Genomic DNA, 19,726 nt, shown 5'->3' with positions numbered 1-19,726 from the left:
GGTACAGAAATATAACCAGCAACAGTATAATAAACCTTCTTTGGCTAATCTTTTTAAGAACAATGGAATTATTATGTGTTTTAAAGTGTGTCACTTTGATTAATGACAAATAGAATTTTTAAAGTTTGCATTATTTTAATTAACTAATAAAACTAGAACAGTTTTTTTATATTTAGTGATTTCTTATATTTATTCTTTTGTGACATATTTATACAGTTCAATTTTTCTATTGAAATGCATAGCTTGGCCGGGCACGGTGGCTCACGCCTGTAATCCCAGCACTTTGGGAGGCTGAGGCAGGTGGATCACAAGGTCAAGAGATCGAGACCATCCTGGTCAACATGGTGAAACCCTATCTCTACTAAAAATACAAAAAATTAGTTGGGCATGGTGGCATGTGCCTGTAATCCCAGCTACTCAGGAGGCTGAGGCAGAAGAATTGCCTGAACCCAGGAGGCGGAGGCTGCGCTGAGCCAAGATTGCGCCATTGCACTCCAGCCTGGGTAACGAGAGCAAAACTTAATCTCAAAAAAAAAAAAAAAAAAAAAAAGAAATGCATAGCTTTTCCTATTGACTTGCAAAACTCATCTCAGTATTAATGTCATGTTAGCAATTGGGCATAAAAACATAAATTCACTTAAAAAAGCAAGTACATTAAAGAATGTTTTGATTTCATCTTCCTTGTTAGTTATTTTAGGTTGATTGAAATCAAAATATAGTAAAAATGTATTCAGATCCTTGTGGAAAGAATACATTATTGAATACATGGAATTGAGACAAATCCATCTCATAAATACCAGCATAGATCAAAATAAATTCTAGACACTACGATTTAAGTTTAAAGTACGAAACTAGAAAATTTGGTAAGTATATAATATTTAGAAGGGGATAAAACTTTCTAAATTTCTTGTATAGACACTAGCAAATGGGGATCACTTAATATTTATTGAACAAAGGTATGAAATGGAAAAGCAAAGAGAACAAAGAAAAGATCAATAGATTTGACATTATGTGCTTAACGTAAATATCTTAATGCTCTGTGTTTTAATTACAAAATTTGAAAGGCACATGACACACTTGGAAAATATTTTTAGTGTAGTGGCTGTGGAGCCAGACGGGCTGGGCTCGAGTCCAGCCTCTGCCACTCCCAGCTGAAGGGCCTCAGCGGTTCCCTAACTTCTCTATATCTCAGTTTGCTCATCTGTAAGATGGGGGAAAATGTAGTCCCTATTTCACAGAGTGAGTGGGAGAATTCAGTGCCTCACAAGGAAAGAGTTGAAGTATTAGCTACCATTTTATTAGTATTTAAGAATGGTATATCCAGACATTGTCTACTGCTCAGCCATTATACTATTATTTTAGAAGGGTATTATATAACATGAAAAGGTGTTTATTATCTGTTGTCAAGCAAAAAAACAGTATCTAAAATGGTTTATAAATGATCACATTTAAAAATTACATGAATACATCGTGAAAAGACTGATAAAGAGATATATACACATGTTAGTAGTGGGTATCTTTAGGTAGTAGAATTATGGGTAAATTTTCTTCTTATTCTTGTCCACCTGCTCTACATTTTCTACCATGAACTTTTTTTTTTTTTTTTTAGCAAAAATAAGATATACCAACCAAACGAAAAATAACAAAAACAACTCTAAATCACGCTTTTCCACAGTTAAGAGTAGGTTATGTGAAAATAAGATAATTTTAATAGACTAAAGCTGATACATTAAAAACAGCTTGAGCCTTATGGTTTCACAGACTGGATAGGAACTCTTAGCTGTATGAACTTAGATGTGCTATTTAACACACTCAACTCTCAGATTCCTCTTTGCGAAATGGGTATGAATATCTTTGTATATCCAATGCGAATGTTTTGAAGTACAATAAAATAGTTCATGTGAGAGCTATTCACAAACTGAGAAGAGCTATACAAATACAATATCTTATTATAACCATCAAACTACTGATGCCGTTAGATTTTTAGTCCCAAAGAACAGCATGGATTACATAGCCAGTCAAACCTTTTCTTTTCATCAAAGAGGTACTTAGGGTTTGAGAGTCTTCCTAGTTGCTATGAAAAACTCATTGCATGAAAGTATCCAGCTTTTGGGTCCACATTATTTCTTTGGTATACATTTCTTTTTTCCTTTGTTTTGGTTCCAAGATATGAGGGGCAGTGAATCATTCTAAAGACTTAACATGAATTCTTGAAACTTGCCTTTATTTTAAAATTTAAGATGACTATTCCAAAGTAAACATATTTTACAGTCCACTCTGAAAGAGACTCAAACTAATATTCTTTTATAGGAACAATGTTTGAAGTAGTTGAGGGGAGTTGCGAAAACAGTAAGCAAAATTTGGAAATAAACTTTACCACATGTTTGAACCACTACAGAGGAAAAATCTTGTTCTGCAGTTCAACTATTTTCTTTTCTTCTTGTTGTATCCATAACTATTCATAATAATAATGTTTGAACCACTACATATCAGACAGACATATCCCAAAATTTGTGAGTTGCATGCTGGTTTTCAAGTTACAAAGGGAGGAAACCTGGCAGCTCACAAAAATAAAACTTTGAAAGAAATTTAAACATTATTGAAATATTTTTTATTATAAATCTGAGAAAGTTAGACATGAGGAATGCTGCTCTTACAGGAACCTTTATTTTTTCTATGAAGACAACTGCAAAGTATTTAAAATATGACCAGCTTTCAGTTTATTCCCTTACATTTCCTATGTCTTTTCTGTCAAGTGATTATGCCAATGATTATTAAATTGACAATCCTTTTAATCTCTCATCTGTACAGCTTGCTCCTGAGACCAAGGCTGTCATTCACTGGATTATGGATATTCCTTTTGTACTCTCTGCCAATCTCCATGGAGGAGACCTTGTGGCCAATTACCCATATGATGAGACGCGGAGTGGTAGGTATTCTTCCTGCCTCTTTAATTGGCTCAAAGTTTAGAATACTGTACAAGGGTTTATAGGATGATTTCTGTAATATTCTTTTAAGAAACTGGTCATTACATGTTTTTGCCTGTTGAAATAAATATGTTTAACAGAAACCTCTCCTCATCATTTCATGTGGTGTTGGCATATCTATTTGGCAGAAAAGGACTCACTTTTTTAATAGTTTAGGTGAAGGGAAACATGATCTTGATGGAGTACCTAGCCAACAGAAAGGGAGAAAATACAAGACATAAACTTGGGTCACTCCTGGACACTGATAAAGTGGAGAGATTACAGAAGTTGTGTAGGTTCATGTAGAAGATGGCTTAAACATGGCGGCAGCCTCTTGGTGCCTGATCAGGGCCCACGTGGATCTCTACATGTGTCTTACTGTGTTCACACAGTTTTGCATTTGGAACTGTTTCTGGTGGTTCAGGGAGGGGAAGTGGTGCTTTGGCTTTCTCTAACTAGTTTTAATTAAGCTTCAGACGATCAGACGAAGCAAGCTTTAACCAGATAGATATTTTCAACTTGATATTTGTTGCTCCAGGGAATTTCCTGCTTTGCATCCATTCTCAGAGGCCTTTGGAAAGTTAGCTCTTTGTAAACACAGGATGATTATTTTCTTTTTAAAAATTTTAGATTCAGGAGTACACGTATAGGTTTGTTACATGGATATGTTACATAATGGTGAGGTTTGGGTTTCCAGTGTACCCATCACCAAAAGAGTGAACCCAATGGGTAATTCTTCACCCCTCACCTCCTCCCATCCTCACCCATTTTGGAGTCCCCAGGGCCTATTATTTCCACCTTTATGTCCATGTACACCATTGTTTAGCTTCCACTTATAGATAAGAATATGTGGTATTTGATTTATGTTTCTGAATTATTTCACTTTGGATAATGGCCTCCAGCTCCATGCATGTTGTTGCAAAATACATGATTTCATTCTTTTATATGGCTGCATAGTATTGCACAGTGTATATGTACCACATTTTCTTTATCCAATCAACCATTGATGGACAATTAGGTTGATTCTGTGACTCTGCTTTTGTGAATAGTGCTGCCATAAACATATTAGTGCCCGTGTCTTCTTTATGTAATGATTATTTTCCTTTGGATAGATAGTAGTGGGATTACTGGATTGAATGATAGTTCTGATTTTAGTTCTTTGAGAAATCTCCATACTGTCTCCCATAGAAGTTGTACTAATTTACATTTCCATCAACAGTGGTGGGAATCCATGACAATATCTGTTGCTTTTTGACTTTTTAATACTAGCCATTCTGAGTGATGTAATATGATATTATGGTTTTAATTTGCATTTCTCTGATGATTAGTGATGTTGAGCATTTTTTCCCAATTATTTTGGCTGCTCGTATGTCTTCTTTCGAGAAATGTCTGTTCTTGTCCTTTGCCCACTTTTGGTGGTGTTGGGTTGATAATTTTAGATATTGAAAATGGAGTGGTGAAGAACATCTTTAGTGAAATAATATTGTTAAGTAAATTTTGTGGTTTGTTGATAATTGGGAAATTTATAGGCCTCTGTAATTTATAATGCCTGAATAAGAATACACTGTATCAAAATATGTTATTTATTTCTATAATACATTCAGTAGATTTAAAAAATCTAAAACTAGATATTGAATGGTATATATGAGAATGATTCATAGTGGATATGAGGTTGATATAGGCACTTTTTAAAATTAAGCATTTTGATAAAAATTTCCCTGCTATTCTCCCAGGCCTAGTTTACTATGACTTTATTACCTTTCCTTGCGAAGCATTCAGTTAATAAGTGGAGTGTACATTCTACCCACTTTCTACTTTGTAGTATTAGGAATGGAAGTTTTATAACTTAAAAACTAAGTGTAATTATTTGTATTTAAACTTTTGCCTCTTTCTCATAGTTACATAACTAAAAAAAATACATCAACAATACAATTACTCAACACTGAATCACTCTTTAGAAAACATGCAGTGCTACTTGGTCTGTGCTCGTTTCCTTAATCTTATGGTTTTGTTTTCTAGGTAGTGCTCATGAATACAGCTCCTCCCCAGATGATGCTATTTTCCAAAGCCTGGCCCGGGCATACTCTTCTTTCAACCCAGCCATGTCTGACCCCAATCGGCCACCATGTCGCAAGAATGATGATGACAGCAGCTTTGTAGATGGAACCACCAATGGTGGTGCTTGGTACAGTGTACCTGGAGGTGAGTTTTCAGTGAGCTGTCTGATAGTAGCTTCGTTACAATGACTATTTCGATTAGAGAGTGATTTAGATTTAGAGAATTTTATTTTATTTATTTTTTTTTTGAGACGGAGTTTCGCTCTTGTTACCCAGGCTGGAGTGCAATGGTGCGACCTTGGCTCACCGCAACCTCTGCCTCCTGGGTTCAGGCAATTCTCCTGCCTCAGCCTCCTGAGTAGCTGGGATTACAGGCATGCGCCACCATGCCCAGCTAATTTTTTGTATTTTTAGTAGAGACGGGGTTTCACCATGTTGACCAGGATGGTCTCGATCTCTTGACCTCGTGAGTCACCCGCCTCGGCCTCCCAAAGTGCTGGGATTACAGGTGTGAGCCACTGTGCCCGGCCGATTTAGAGAATTTTCAATTGTCTTCCATCATTAAAAAGTAAACTGAATCTATGGTTCTTCCATTAAAGTCAATTTTTGCATGAATGATTATTATGTATAATTTTGTTTTTGTGGATTTAAAAAATTGAGATGTGAATTGAAGAGATTCAGGAAATGAACTGAAGACATTCATTGGGAAAATAATAAATTGAATATCGTTAACTACCCTACTTTTAAATTCCAGCCTTAAGGAATAAAATGGCATCCTTAATATATACCGGTCATGCTTTCACTATAGGTAAATATACATTTTAGAGGGATTGCTTTGGCTTTTAGCATAACTTGGTACACACTACTTTTTTTTACTAAATGATGGGCTAATGGGGACTATTTGACATGGAATATTTAGTTTATGTTCACTACTCTAATAATCCATATTAGATCAGGTAGCTTTTTGCCTTTACAGAGTCTGAAATAGAAGCAGTTGCCATGTGGGACAGCAGCTGGGGGAGCCCCCTTCTAGGCAGCCAAGGCAGCTCTTGTGGCTTCCTTGTCCCAGGGTGGACTTTACAGAGCTCTTATTTTCACTAACACATGAGGATGAAGAGTGAAATGCAAAGATATTTCTGTATTTTTTTCTTTTCTCTTTGCTTAAAAATGTTTTTCTATGGCCTACCTGGAAAAAGAAAATTTGTTAGGGTAATAGCAGCATTGGCTAATTGTAGGGTAGGGTATTGGTTTGTTTAATATGTTTAATTGTGTTGAATTATGTACTGAGAAAAATATTCTTTCTGATTTTTTCTTTCTAATACATGTTAATTCTGTTTTTATTCATATTTTACATTTTAACCCAATCAGACTTTCCCCCAATAGCTTGAGAAATATGATCTACATCAAATTTAGGGTTTAGAGCATGTCTAGTACATCAGATGGAAAGGAATTTTATATTTTAATCTTTATAAAAACTAATGATTTATTGGAACATCTTTTTGAACAAATAGTGTATTGTCTGCAAAATATAGAGTGATCTACATCAGTAAAATACTGATAATAACATTATTAACAATAAAAATAATATTAGTCAATGATTATGTCTCACTTAACTAAATAATTAAAGAAAGGTTTGATAGTCTTCATTTCTGTATACAGTGAATAACATCCATGTCTTAGGTCAGGTTTTCTAGAAGCAGAGCCTGAGACAGGGATCTGGATGCTTGTAATTTATTAAGGGAGCACTTTTTAGGGAAAATCCTGTAGGGAAGTGAGGGAAGTGGGTCAAGGAAGGGGATAGAGCTAAAGAGGGGTGTGGTCTCAGGTAAAGCCCAGCCTTGGCCTAAGCCATTGGAAAAAGCCTGGAGCATAAATCAGGGCAGGTTTGTCTCCCCTTGAGGTATGGGGACCAGCCTTTGGTGGCTCCATATTGGTCAGCCATTGGTTGTGGGCTGCTAGAAGGAATTGGGGGTGAGAGATAGGAGGATGCAACTTCCAAGCCATGTGGGAGATTCTGGCTCCCACTAGCAATTCTATGGAAAAGGGGTGGGGATGGGGTAGCTGTGAGCTCTTAGCAGCCAACATCTGTAGCAGTTTGAGGCTGGATGTCCTGGCTCCATAAAAGCAATCTGAGGGGCACTAACAGCATCCACTACTAATTTGAGTCAGATTTAAATTAAAATTGTTCTGGATGCAGAACATTCTTTGGTGTAATTTGAAGTATTGTTATCATTATATTTTATATGTAGTAGATACTCAGTGTTTGTTGAATTAATATAAAGTGTGACAGGAAATTAAATTTTGGGACCCCAAACTCATTCAGCTGAAGGGAAAAGTCAAGCTGGGAACTGGGTCATGCACACCCGCCTTCCCCTTTTGGTTCCTAAATAAGATAACTGCAAGAGGAAAGGCTACATGCCTCCCCCATATTTTGCCCACAAGGAAATTCCTGATGAGCTGTTAAAACTTCACCATGGCCATGTAAATTGATATCTTATCTTTACAAGTACAGTCATCTCAGCCTGCCTGACACAAATGCATATCTGATTGCTCCCCTACCCCATTTTGTCTGTGTTATCTTACGTAAAATGCAGACTCACCACATTTTTCCTCTGCCCCCTTTTGTTTATGTGAAAACGGTATGCTTCTCAATATCCCAATATCCCAATATCTCAATATCCCTTTAAATTTGGAGCCCTCAAAATCATCTTTGGAGAAAGGCATAGACCTTTCTCCAAGGTACATCCTTAACCTTGGCAAAGAATCTAAAACAATTGAGACTTGTCTCATCATTTTCCTTGATGAACAATAGTATATTGCCAAGACTCCTCAGGAATACACTACGATATTGATTGGGCTTAAGGAAAAATATAGTATGTCAGATCATCTCACATGAAGCTCCACAATCTTCTCCAGTAGAAAGGTACACTTAGAGGGATGTGCATTTCTTTAACATATCAGTAGGTATGGCGTCTTTTACCCTGTTGTCTTCTTCAAAGCCCATTCCAGCAATGTGGAAGGTGGGTGATGTTTGCAATAGCACTCTGTTGCAGCAAACTCTTTTGCCTAGGAACCTGAGAGTTTGTGCTTTCAAGGTAAAACAATCCCCTACCTATGTTGTTCATTCCCTTACAGCAGATGATATCCCTTAAGGTTTCCCACAGCCTTCCCAAATGTCTTGCTTTGCATATTTTTTACTTGGTTCTTGATTCAGAAGACTAGCATGCGTAGAGTTTTAGGCTCCTCATTCATATTTTGACTTTCCATTTGGCATTTTGGCAGGGATGCAAGACTTCAATTACCTTAGCAGCAACTGTTTTGAGATCACCGTGGAGCTTAGCTGTGAGAAGTTCCCACCTGAAGAGACTCTGAAGACCTACTGGGAGGATAACAAAAATTCCCTCATTAGCTACCTCGAGCAGGTAAACACAGTCCCCAGCATAAAATGCAAGATTTAGAAGCATTTAAACCTGCCATACAATGGTCTTGTAACAAGAGTCCAGGGGAATCCATCTGGTGCAGAATGAGAACACTGCATTTGAAAGGCAGATGTCAGCAGTGTTTTAGTTGGGCTTTTATTTGTCATAGGTTTTGTGGCTCATGACTGTTCACCAAGAACTGACTAAACTGGAGAGGTGTAGAGAAAAGATGTAGAATCTTGTTTTCATTTGTATTATTCTAAGCAAGGGCAATCCTAGGACTCTCTCCCACCTTGATCACTTGAGGCATCCCAGGCAGAGCCAGGACAAAAGTGAGGCAAGTCAGGCACTTACAATGCGAATTTTAAGGAGGATTTTAATCTCAGGGGCATGCAAGTACAGGATTTGCACTTGAGAGTGAATGTCTCCATAACTTTTGAAGTCTACAGGCCTCATCTTTCTCACCCTAGACTCAGCTGCATCCCGGGCAATAAGAATAACAATGAGTTATGTTTACTGGTTATTTACTATTTCCCAGGCATTATTCTAAATGCCTTTTATATAATAATTAGTGTGTTTAATCCCCACAACAACCTTATAAGGGAAGTTATCATCATCATCATCATCATCATCATCATCATTATCATCATCACTAAATTAAAGATAAGGAATCAGAGATACAGAGAAGTTAGACAGCTCACCTGAAATTGCTTAGCTAGAATCTGAATCCAGGGCGTCTGTTTCCAGAATCACCATACTATACTGCCTTTCAGAACAGAAGCTTGGATCTTTACCAGAGAGTCATTTATGTAGCCATTCCAATGGGATCCATATATAATTGTGGGGAATCTCACCATCTGCCAGAATGAAATCCTTCACCTACTCAGGCCAGTCCCCTGCCAACTCCACCCGCTGTTTAGTGTGTAGACATTGGCACCAGTGGCAGTGGTGGGGGAAACACCTAAAAGATTCTGTTCATTACTGCAGGGCTTTGACAGCCTTCAAATTTTATTCTGAATGTGGCCATTTACACCCAAAGTCGACTAGAGTGATGTTAGTTTCATGTGCCAACAAGTAGTCCAGACCAATGTGTTAAACTAATTTGGCATAAACAAATGCTGTTAAATAAACATTTATGCATTTATATGTATATATGTACATAAAAACATATACAAATAAGATCAACACTTTTTTTTTTTTTTGAGACGGAGTTTCGCTCTTGTTACCCAGGCTGGAGTGCAACGGCGCTATCTCGGCTCACCGCAACCTCCGCCTCCTGGGTTCAGGCAATTCTCCTGCCTCAGCCTCCCGAGTAGCTGGGATTACAGGCAAGCGCCACCATGCCCAGCTATTTTTTTATATTTTTAGTAGAGATGGGGTTTCACCATGTTGACCAGGATGGTCTCGATCTCTTGACCTCGTGCTCCACCCGCCTCGGCATCCTAAAGTGCTGGGATTACAGGCTTGAGCCACCGTGCCTGGCAACACTTTTTTTTTAAAGTAAAACCAGGAGTCAAATCCAGTTTTTTTCTCCTCCGTTGCAAGGCTCTGTTGCAGCGGTCCCTATGTCTTGCTATAGCCTCCCTTGAAGAAAGGCTGCTCTACCAAAAAAAAAAAAAAAAGGGGAAAAAAAAAGAAAAGCAAAAGCAAAATCAGCATAGGATTTCGTTTACAAATGCCAAGTATTTGTATATCGTAATACCTTACCAGAGACTATCATGGAATAGACCCACTGATGAGAGACCGTGATTAAAACACTCATTCCACAGGATTTTAAAAAAATCAATAGATTACTGCTGCATGTTAGTTTAAAAAGATATTTTCCAATAACAAAAACTAAGGATAAGTAATCCACAATGACTCTAGAACAACTTTGGTGGGAATCCCTACAGAATGTCTCCTTTGAGGAGAGCTGTATTTGGAATGGATCTTCCAAGAGCAAAGTTAACTGAAAAATATGTTTCTGGATAGAGGAAGTAAGATGAGACTGACTGGGGTGTTCTCCACTTAGATATCAAAGAATGCCTCCTTAATAAAGCGCTTTTAATTTTATGTATATATATTTGCAACAAGAATTTATTGACCAGTATCCTAGGCATTCTGTGAGGCACTGCGGATAGTGACCGCCCTCAGAAAGGTTTCACACTAGTGCTGTCAGAAACATAAATACCTAATCACAAGAGGATAACTAGCTGAAAAAAAAAAAGGGCTAAGCTACAAGGAGCAATGGCAGTACACAGAAGGGAACCTAACCCAATCATGGGAGCTTGGAAAAGGCTCCTTGGAGCTGTACCATAAGACTTACTAACATTGATGCCAATAAGATCATCACTCTGATCAACAATTTAAAAATAGGCTTAGCTGCTGTTGAAATCATCTCTTAGTTCTTGAGAAAAAATATAATACAAAACAAAACAAAAAAAAACCCCCACATCTTATTACCATCAAGAAAAAGGAGACTTGTCATATTTATGGTGGCAGGTGGGCATGCATCCAATTCCTCTAACAGCGATATCAATTTACGTATAAATAAGCTAAAAAGAAAAGGGATAAACTTATACAGTCCTATTTTCTGCCACTTGGAGTAAGAATTTGCTCTGTCCACAGATCCATGTGATCTACCTTGATATGGCATTGCCATTATGATGCAAGCTGTGTCTGATCAGTGAGTGGTATTTATAACCAGCTCATCCAGCTTGCATCATAGAACATTCCAGTTTAGGGAAACAAAGGCTGATGAAAAATCAGTGAAGGCTGCCAGAAGTTCTGTGTTGTAATTTTTGTGTTGACAATGGTGGTGATTAGTCATTGAACACCTGGGCCTAAAATCTAAGCTTGGACTAGTTTACAACTCATGGAAAATAGGTGATTAGGAGATCTATGTCTATAATTGTTTGAGAAGAAATCCCTTGCAGAGTTTTAAAGAGATATTTGCAGGCACTAGAACTGTAAAGCTAAATAAAGAGTTTGCTAAGGAGAAGAGCCTCCCTTCCACTCAATAGCTTTAGAACAGTCTAGTTCTCAAAATTCTCAAAGAACTTCTTAAAGAATGGTTCATGGGCACCTGCATCAGAATCATCTAGAGTTCTTATTAAAAATGAGTTTCCTCTCCTACCATTAAATCACACTCTCTGCAGTGCAGAACCCAAGAACCTTCATTTGCAGCAAGCTCTCTGGGTGACATTAAGTACACTAGGGTTTAGGGACTACTGATGTAAACAGTTCTAGCAACAATGGATAATCTTCTGGATGCTTTTTCAGTTTTCGCTGAAACTGAGATGTCCCGGAATCTGGGGAGTGATCCTTGCAGGTAGCACAAGTAAAACAGCTTCTCCAGGCATGAGTGAAATTTGTACTTCTGTGATTTCTTTTGCAAAAGCCAGACAATCTGAGTTTTCCAGTCTGAATTCATGGGGAGTTGATACGGCCCATACACATCTACTGAGATTTATTTCTACACTGGAATTTTTCAAACAGAAAAGTTGGCATATCATAGACATTTACTTCTTTCACTGTTTGTTAAACTGCATACTGCAATTTAAGCATTGGATTGCAGAGGCAGAAGAAAGTAAAGCCATGAATATTAACCGAATATATTTGTGCCTAATACAAGCAGATAATATGTTCTTGTAGTGACAACTGACTTACTTTACAGTGATGTAGAAATTAGAAACTTTCTTTAAGGCTTATAATACTGACAGTTTTAGGATTATAGTGCCTCAAGAGGAATAAAGTACTTGAGTAAATCCTCTCTTATCAGCTAGTATCTAAGTTTGATTGAACGGAGTCTTATTTTAAGAAATTTATAGAGTTTGGGTGTCTACATATGGCCCTTTTTTTCTTCTCTACAATTTTTTTCTGATTTTTCTTCTTTTAATTCAGAAAGTTTTCATGTTTTATGTTTTCCAATGGCTAAATTTCAAACTCTTTTCAATTTTGTTTGTCTAATTCATAAACAAGTCATGGAGAAAAGTTAGAATTCAATAGGTCTTAATTTTTAAAAAATATATTTACTCTCTGCTTTACTGGTTACCAAAAAATTACCATTATTACTGAGGACATGGATAGCCTTTTCCCATTTGCAACATTAAAAAAATTACACGCCGGGCGCGGTGGCTCAAGCCTGTAATCCCAGCACTTTGGGAGGCCGAGGCGGGTGGATCACGAGGTCAAGAGATTGAGACCATCCTGGTCAACATGGTGAAACCTCGTCTCTACTAAAAATACAAAAAATTAGCTGGGCATGGTGGTGCGTGCCTGTAATCCCAGCTACTCAGGAGGCTGAGGCAGGAGACTTGCCTGAACCCAGGAGGCGGAGGTTGCGGTGAGCCGAGATCGTGCCATTGCACTCCAGCCTGGGTAACAAAAGCGAAACTCCGTCTCAAAAAAAAAAAAAAAAAACAAAAAAAAATGTTATTTTTATATGGTTTGAGAGGTTTCATTTTTTTTTTAAAGAAAAATGGCACCCACAAAAAATATTGCTGGTAATGAGGGACATCTTTCTGATGAAACAGTGTACCACTACCGAATTTATTCTTAGATGGCAGAGGGTTACAGGAGACTTACCTGTCTTCAGTAGGGAAATAGTTACATATCATCAGTTAACGAAAGAAAATTTATTTCCTGTAGTCCAATTGGGTGAGGTATAACCTGAACATTTGGGAGGTTGGTGCATATTTTGTTACATAATCAAGTTTAATGAATTACCATTTGATATTCTAGATGCAGTACTTTCTTAAAGACCTGAAGTGACTGTCACTTCAAACACATATTGACTTAGATGAATTATCTTTCCAAAATAAAGACAAAAGCTGTTTTTGTAGTTTGCATTGTATTGAATAATAGCCAATTGATGATTACAACTTAATTTAGGGGAATTATTATCAATGGCAGCTCTCTCATCTTCTTTCTAAAAATCAACATTCTATTTTTTGTTATGAGGTTCACTACTCTTTCATGTGATTTATTTTCAGCCAAAATAATGTTGATAGATTTAATGCAAAAGCAGTCACAGTATATATCTTTTTATACAGAATGAGGCAATATTAAAGGGTATTTATTTATTTATTTGAAATGGAGTCTCACTCTGTCACCAGGCTGGATTACAGTGGTGCCATCTTGGCTCACTACAACCTCGGCCTCCTGGGTTCAAGCAATTCTCCTGCTTCAGCCTGCCGAGCAGCTTGGGCTACAGACATGCACCATCACGCCTGGCTGATTTTTGTATTTTTAGTAGAGACAGGGTTTCACCATGTTGGCCAAGGTGGTCTTGATCTCTTGACCTCATGATCCGCCTGCCTCAGCCTCCCAAAGTACTGAGATTACAGGCCTGAGCCACCACTCCTGGTCTAAAGGACTTTTATTATGATATCCTTGTTAATTGACAGTAGCTATATAAGGGATACAAAGATGACCAAATTTAAAAGAGAGTGAGTTTTGAAATGTGCCAGGACTAGAACTTTACAAATATGACACTTTATTTATTTTTTTTTTATTTTTATTTTTTGATTTGGAAGGTACTAAAGTTTTTTTTTTTTTTCTTTTTTGGACTCAGACAAGATACTAATTTTCATTTCTCTAAGGAAAAACAGAATAAAATGCACAAAAAATTTAGTGGCCTTTTGTGCGTGTCTTGATTCTTAAACAATGGGGATCTACAGTATTTGCTGGAAAATAAGAAACTCTTGATATGAAACATATTTAAGGTCATTTCTATAAATTGATAGGTCATATGAATTTTTTGGTTGTTCTTGACATTTGCAGATACACCGAGGAGTTAAAGGATTTGTCCGAGACCTTCAAGGTAACCCAATTGCCAATGCCACCATCTCCGTGGAAGGAATAGACCATGATGTTACATCCGGTGGGTCTTTGCCACAATCGGGAGGCTCTAGCTTTAAGTACAAGAGCATAATTACTAATTATCATACTTATAAGTGTTATATTCTTCTAAGCAAAACAAATAGCCCGAATCACTACAGGCATCCCTCAACTTGGACCTGGTGGAGTTTTACTTGTGGCATCAGGCCGGGTGGAGCCCCGGACGGCTGCTGCGTTAGAAATCTTGAGTGCAGCAGATGGCGCCCTTTCCTCAGCTACCTCGCCCCGGAGCTGGGAGGTGGTGCCACTCGCTGCTGATTCTCCGCGGCTCTTCAGGCAAAGGAAATCGGGCTGCTGGAGTTAAAATACCAGTGGCTTTCTAGTCTCTGCTAAAAAGTGCTAATGAGCTGCGAATGGGGAGACTGAAGGAGGGAGCGGAAAGAGGAAGGAAGCAAACTGCTGCGGTCGCGTGCCTAAAAATTCTCACACATTTTTGCATGTCATCCATATAATAAATCCGCAGGGATTCAAGGTTAAACAGTAACTTATGGGATTGAGGTGTGATGTTAGTTACTTCTAGGTTTTGAGCTTCATTTCCATTTTCCCAGTGTGGGGAAAATGATGTATTTTTCTGGCAAATCTACCCACTCCCATTAATAAACACTGATCCAGGTCATTTTAGTTTGACATTTGTTGAGATCTTTTCAATAATGACAGCTTTTTCTTTTTAGCTACAAACTCTTTACGATTTTTTTTTTAGACCTTGTGATGATTAACCTTTAACTTATGTCCCAAACCACTCTGTATCATCACCTCTTTCTTAACCTTCACATTTATAGCTTGGGTTTTTAAAAAAGTCTTTAACATTTGTCCTCTAAAACTCCATTCTTCATGTATCAACAGCCCACGAGGTGCCAGCCAGTATGCCAGAATCTGTGCCAAGATCTTACCCCCTTAGCTGGGAGGGTGAAATCCAGTGGTAGTATCTCTGCCACAAGAAACCTATCTGTTAGTCCTAAAGTATCATACAAATAATTTATTTTCTCTGCATTCCATGATATGAAACGTTTAGGAAAATCTAACCTAGGGAATAAATAGGTGGAAAGAAATGAACTCAGAAGAGGGGCTCTAGGATACTCCAGGTTTTCAGTGGCAAGGTGATGATAAGAAGGAACCAGCAACAGAATTGAAGGTAGAAAGAACATGAAGTGTGTTGTCCTGGAAGCCTTAAAGTGCTTCAGGAAGGAATGAGTGAAAAAGCACCAACTAAGATGAACCTGTGAATGAATCCTTGGATTTAGCAGTTCAGAGAATCTTGACAAAATCTATTCAGTGGTGTGAGTAGTGAGAGCTTGATTGGACTGGGTTTAAGAAAGAATAAGAGAAGAGCCATTCTGAGATTGAGAACATGGACAAACCTTTCCAGAAATTTCGCTATAAAGCAAAGAAGATAACTGAGGCACTAGCTGAAGGAGATGTGGATTTAGAGGTAGATGTGACGATATCGTAATGGGGCTTAATTTTTTCTGACTGTACCTATTTTTGCGATGAAATAAGATGTGAAGTATGAACTGGCAGTGAGGATGAACAGGATGTGTAGTGGTGTTAGGAAAAAGGAGAAGGTGTGAAGTGTCTATGAAGACCTTGGACCTCAAAGTGTGGCCTCTGCTCGCAGCCTTATCATTGCTCTTGGACTGGTCAGGAATGCAGAACCCAAGAGCTGGAATCAGATACTGCATTTTACCAAGTTTCCCAGGTTTGCCCCCAAGTTTGAGAATCACTGACTTAGGAAAATGGGAGTTTCAATGGACTAGAGTGCCCAATGTATTCTAAGTCTTTAGAAATCTGAATTTCTAACTACTGCCTCAGAGATCCTGAGGGCACTACCTTTGGGCCATACACCATGAAAGACTCTCTGACCATCAAATCTTCATCTGGCAAGAGTCAAAACGTGATGGCTGTATGTCTGCTGCCTGGGGACTTCATCTGTCGTCACCTGTGTTGCTCCTGATGTGATTAGAAGGTCTGTGATCTTCTGAGGTTTATTAGACATTTTTACATTGGTATCTATAAAGAAGCTATAAGAAATGAAGCCTGCTAAGAGAGTTTCACACCCTATTCAATAACATTTCATTAAATTCCCCATATATTTACTTTAAAAATGGAAAATTTAAAAAGTTGAACCAAGCTAGACTGGGTATTCCTTAGATGGTATAATTATGCATTTTGTAATTCTGCCTATTTCGTGTGCTTTGTGATTTGATATTCTGCTTTCCTACAGCAAAGGATGGTGATTACTGGAGACTGCTTATACCTGGAAATTATAAACTGACAGCCTCAGCTCCAGGTTATCTGGCAATAACAAAGAAAGTGGCAGTTCCTTATAGCCCTGCTGTTGGGGTAAGTTATCAGAATAGTAGCCAAGCATTATAACAATACTTAAGCATTTATCATTGTCAGGCATACTGAAGTGACTTACAGTTAATCTTCATATGAGCCCTATGAGGTAGGTAACATTGTTATCGCCATTAAACAGATTAGAAAACTTAGGCTCAGCAAAGTCGATATCAAGCTTTATTACTATTTCTCAGTTTATGAAGAGATTTACAAGAAAATGAAATAAAACTTTAAAAAATTTAAATTTTTGTTTGCTAACCTTGATTTCAATCTACATGGGATTCTGTTCCATTTATCTTTTTATCTTTAAAACCTAGCACAGTGCCTTTCTCAATAAATATTTGACCAAAAAAAGATGCCGTAAAAGAAAATTTTAGATGCTAACTAAACATTTATTTAGAATATTCTATGTGCAAGGCTCTCTGTGCTAAGTACTATTAAAAGCCATATCTTATTTAAGTAGATCTCATTTGTTTCTTAGGAAGGTGATGGTGATAAGACCAAAATTTCTCTTAGAGCAAAATTTACTACTACTTTGTGTTATATTTACTACAGTCTTTGTATTATATTCCTGGGACCATGGACATACTTGTAGGATTTCTTGAAAGTCTACAAGGCTTACTTGAAAAGAATTTATTATTTTTTTGTTTATGCACCCCAAACCTGGAATTTATTATACATGTTCGGTTTTTGCAAACAAAATATCTTGAGTTTTTGACTGGTATATGGCTTTGATTGTGTGCATGTCTACATTGGGCCGTATATGTATTAAAGTCAAGAAGTATATTTGGGTAACTGAAACCTAGAAAAATTGCCCCAGGAGCAAGTTGTAAAGGATCAACTATTTTGATCCTTTTTGTCTTTTTGGCATGTATTATGCAAGGATGTAATGAAGGTAATCATGGCCAAGATAACCAGGCATTTAAGTGGCCAAATCAAGAAACTCTTGGTTCCTTCTGGAATGGGACCTGAGGGGAATTGGAATTGGGGATTGCCTACTTTGAGTAGCCTTTTACACGGAGTGTGTGGCTTCTCCATAGACCTGATGAAGACTACCATTTATAAAGACAGTGGCTTGGACTCATATGTGCTTTTGTCAGTATCTTTAATAAATTCAAGATTTTGTAAAGCAGAACCTTGTAGCTTGGAATACCAGCAGGCTGAATTGTATTCTTCCGCATTCCCTCAGCTATTACGAGAAGATTCAAGGCTGACAGGAGGTGCTCACTAAAAGCCAAAGGCAAAAAATTAACTATAAGTTACATCTTTTTGGTTTTTCTTTTTTGAGACAGAATCTCACTCTGTTGCCCAGGTTGGAGTGCAGTGGCACGATCTCGGCTCACTGCAACCTCTGCCTCCTGGGTTCAAGGGATTCTCCTGCCTCAGTCTCCTGAGTAGCTCGGATTACAGGCACGCTCCACCATGCCTGGCTAATTTTTATATTTTTAATAGAGATAATGTTTCCTCATGTTGGTTGGGCTGGTCTCAAACTCCTGGCCTCAGGTGATCTGCCTGCATCAGCCTCCTAAAGTGCTGGGATTACAGGCGTGAGCCACTGCACCTGGCCAGTTATACCTTCTTATGAAGAGAAGAGACTGGAGCTGGGATTTTGTTGAATTATATCTGTCTTCAAAGCTATTAAATCAAAGCACATTTCAAACATGAGGCTTTTGAATTTTTTTCCCTTTGAAAGTATCTTTTGTTGATCTTTTTTTTTTTTTTTTTTTTTAAGTTTACTTTATTTAATTCAGGTGACTGGATTGAGTGTAAACTGCTTTTATATTTTTTAAAATTTCAATTTAAGTAAACACATGCAGTTTGATAAAATAATATGCTCTTGATTTTCACTTTTAGGTTGATTTTGAACTGGAGTCATTTTCTGAAAGGAAAGAAGAGGAGAAGGAAGAACTGATGGAATGGTGGAAAATGATGTCAGAAACTTTGAATTTTTAAAAAGGCTTCTAGTTAGCTGCTTTAAGTGTATCTATATAATGCAGTATGATGTAATGTGGTCAATTTTTTTTTTAGATTTTGTGCAGTTAATTCTTAACATTGATTTATTTTTTAATCATTTAAATATTAATCAATGTCACTTAAATAGGCTCTTAGGTAAAAATATAAGAACTTGATCTATTTCATTCTCTTATATAGTATTCATTTTCCTATATATATTACACAAAAAGTATAGAAAAGATTTAAGTAATTTTGCTATCCTAGGCTTAAATGCAATATTCCTGGTATTATTTACAATGCAGAACTTTTTGAGTAATTCTAGCTTTTAAAAATTAGTGAAGTTATTTTACATTGGTGACAGTGTCACATAATGGATGCTATTGAAAAGGTTAACAGATACAGCTTGGAGTTGTGAGCACTCTACTGCAAGGCTTAAATAGTTCAGTGGAAATTGTCATTTTTTTCTTGTGCTGACTAACTATAAGCATGATCTTGTTAATGCATTTTTGATGGGAGGAAAAGATACATATTTACAAAGAGGTTTTATGAAAAGAATAAAAATCGATTTCTCGCTTGTACATACAGGGTCAACACTATTATATTATTTAGTCTGTTAACACTACCTAAAAGTTTAGGGTTTTCTCTTGGTTGTAGAGTGGCCTGGAATTGCATTCTGAATGAATAAAGGTTTAAAAAAATCCTGAGGGTGTGTATTTTAATTCTCTAAGATGTTTGGTCTAGCACTGTGGTCTTGTGATACAAAAATGTATCCTCTTAATAGTGGCTTCTCCTGTATTCCTCCTATACATTTTAAAATTTGTTAAGCGACCGTTGTAGGCCGAGTACTGCAAAGTCTCAATGTATATTATTGTGGCAGGCAAAAGGTTCTGATTTTGGACACAACCTTTAAATAAATGACACACAAATGTTTGGACACAAACTCTAAGTCAGTAACACGCAAGTTAATTTGTAGTTATGCATTGTGATAAGTAAAATGACAAAAAAGAGTCGGGTATAGAGAGAAAGAATGACAGAGCAACTTCAATTAGACTGGATGAGGGGAGTTAGGGATTGCATCTCAATATAAAAATGTGGAATATTGCCGGGCGCGGTG

General features: G+C 37.3%; 1 protein-coding gene across 1 annotated transcript in view; it reads left to right on the top strand.

The window, feature by feature from the left end:
• Positions 1-19,272, top strand: part of CPE (carboxypeptidase E) — a 136,110-nt gene extending 116,838 nt beyond the window's left edge. Inside the window, exons 4-9 of the mRNA XM_074396760.1 lie at positions 2,812-2,933; positions 4,990-5,168; positions 8,306-8,445; positions 14,206-14,305; positions 16,544-16,662; positions 18,514-19,272. Of these exons, the coding sequence (XP_074252861.1) occupies positions 2,812-2,933; positions 4,990-5,168; positions 8,306-8,445; positions 14,206-14,305; positions 16,544-16,662; positions 18,514-18,612 (759 nt within the window). The 3' untranslated portion in view covers positions 18,613-19,272. The remainder of the gene's footprint in view (positions 1-2,811; positions 2,934-4,989; positions 5,169-8,305; positions 8,446-14,205; positions 14,306-16,543; positions 16,663-18,513) is intronic.
• Positions 19,273-19,726: the final 454 nt, after the last annotated feature.

This window comes from Saimiri boliviensis, chromosome 3, assembly GCF_048565385.1.
Source record: "Saimiri boliviensis isolate mSaiBol1 chromosome 3, mSaiBol1.pri, whole genome shotgun sequence".
Taxonomy (NCBI): Eukaryota; Metazoa; Chordata; class Mammalia; order Primates; family Cebidae; genus Saimiri; species Saimiri boliviensis.
The sequence above is the reverse complement of the archived record's forward strand: the minus strand, read 5'-3'. Positions and strand labels throughout refer to the sequence as shown.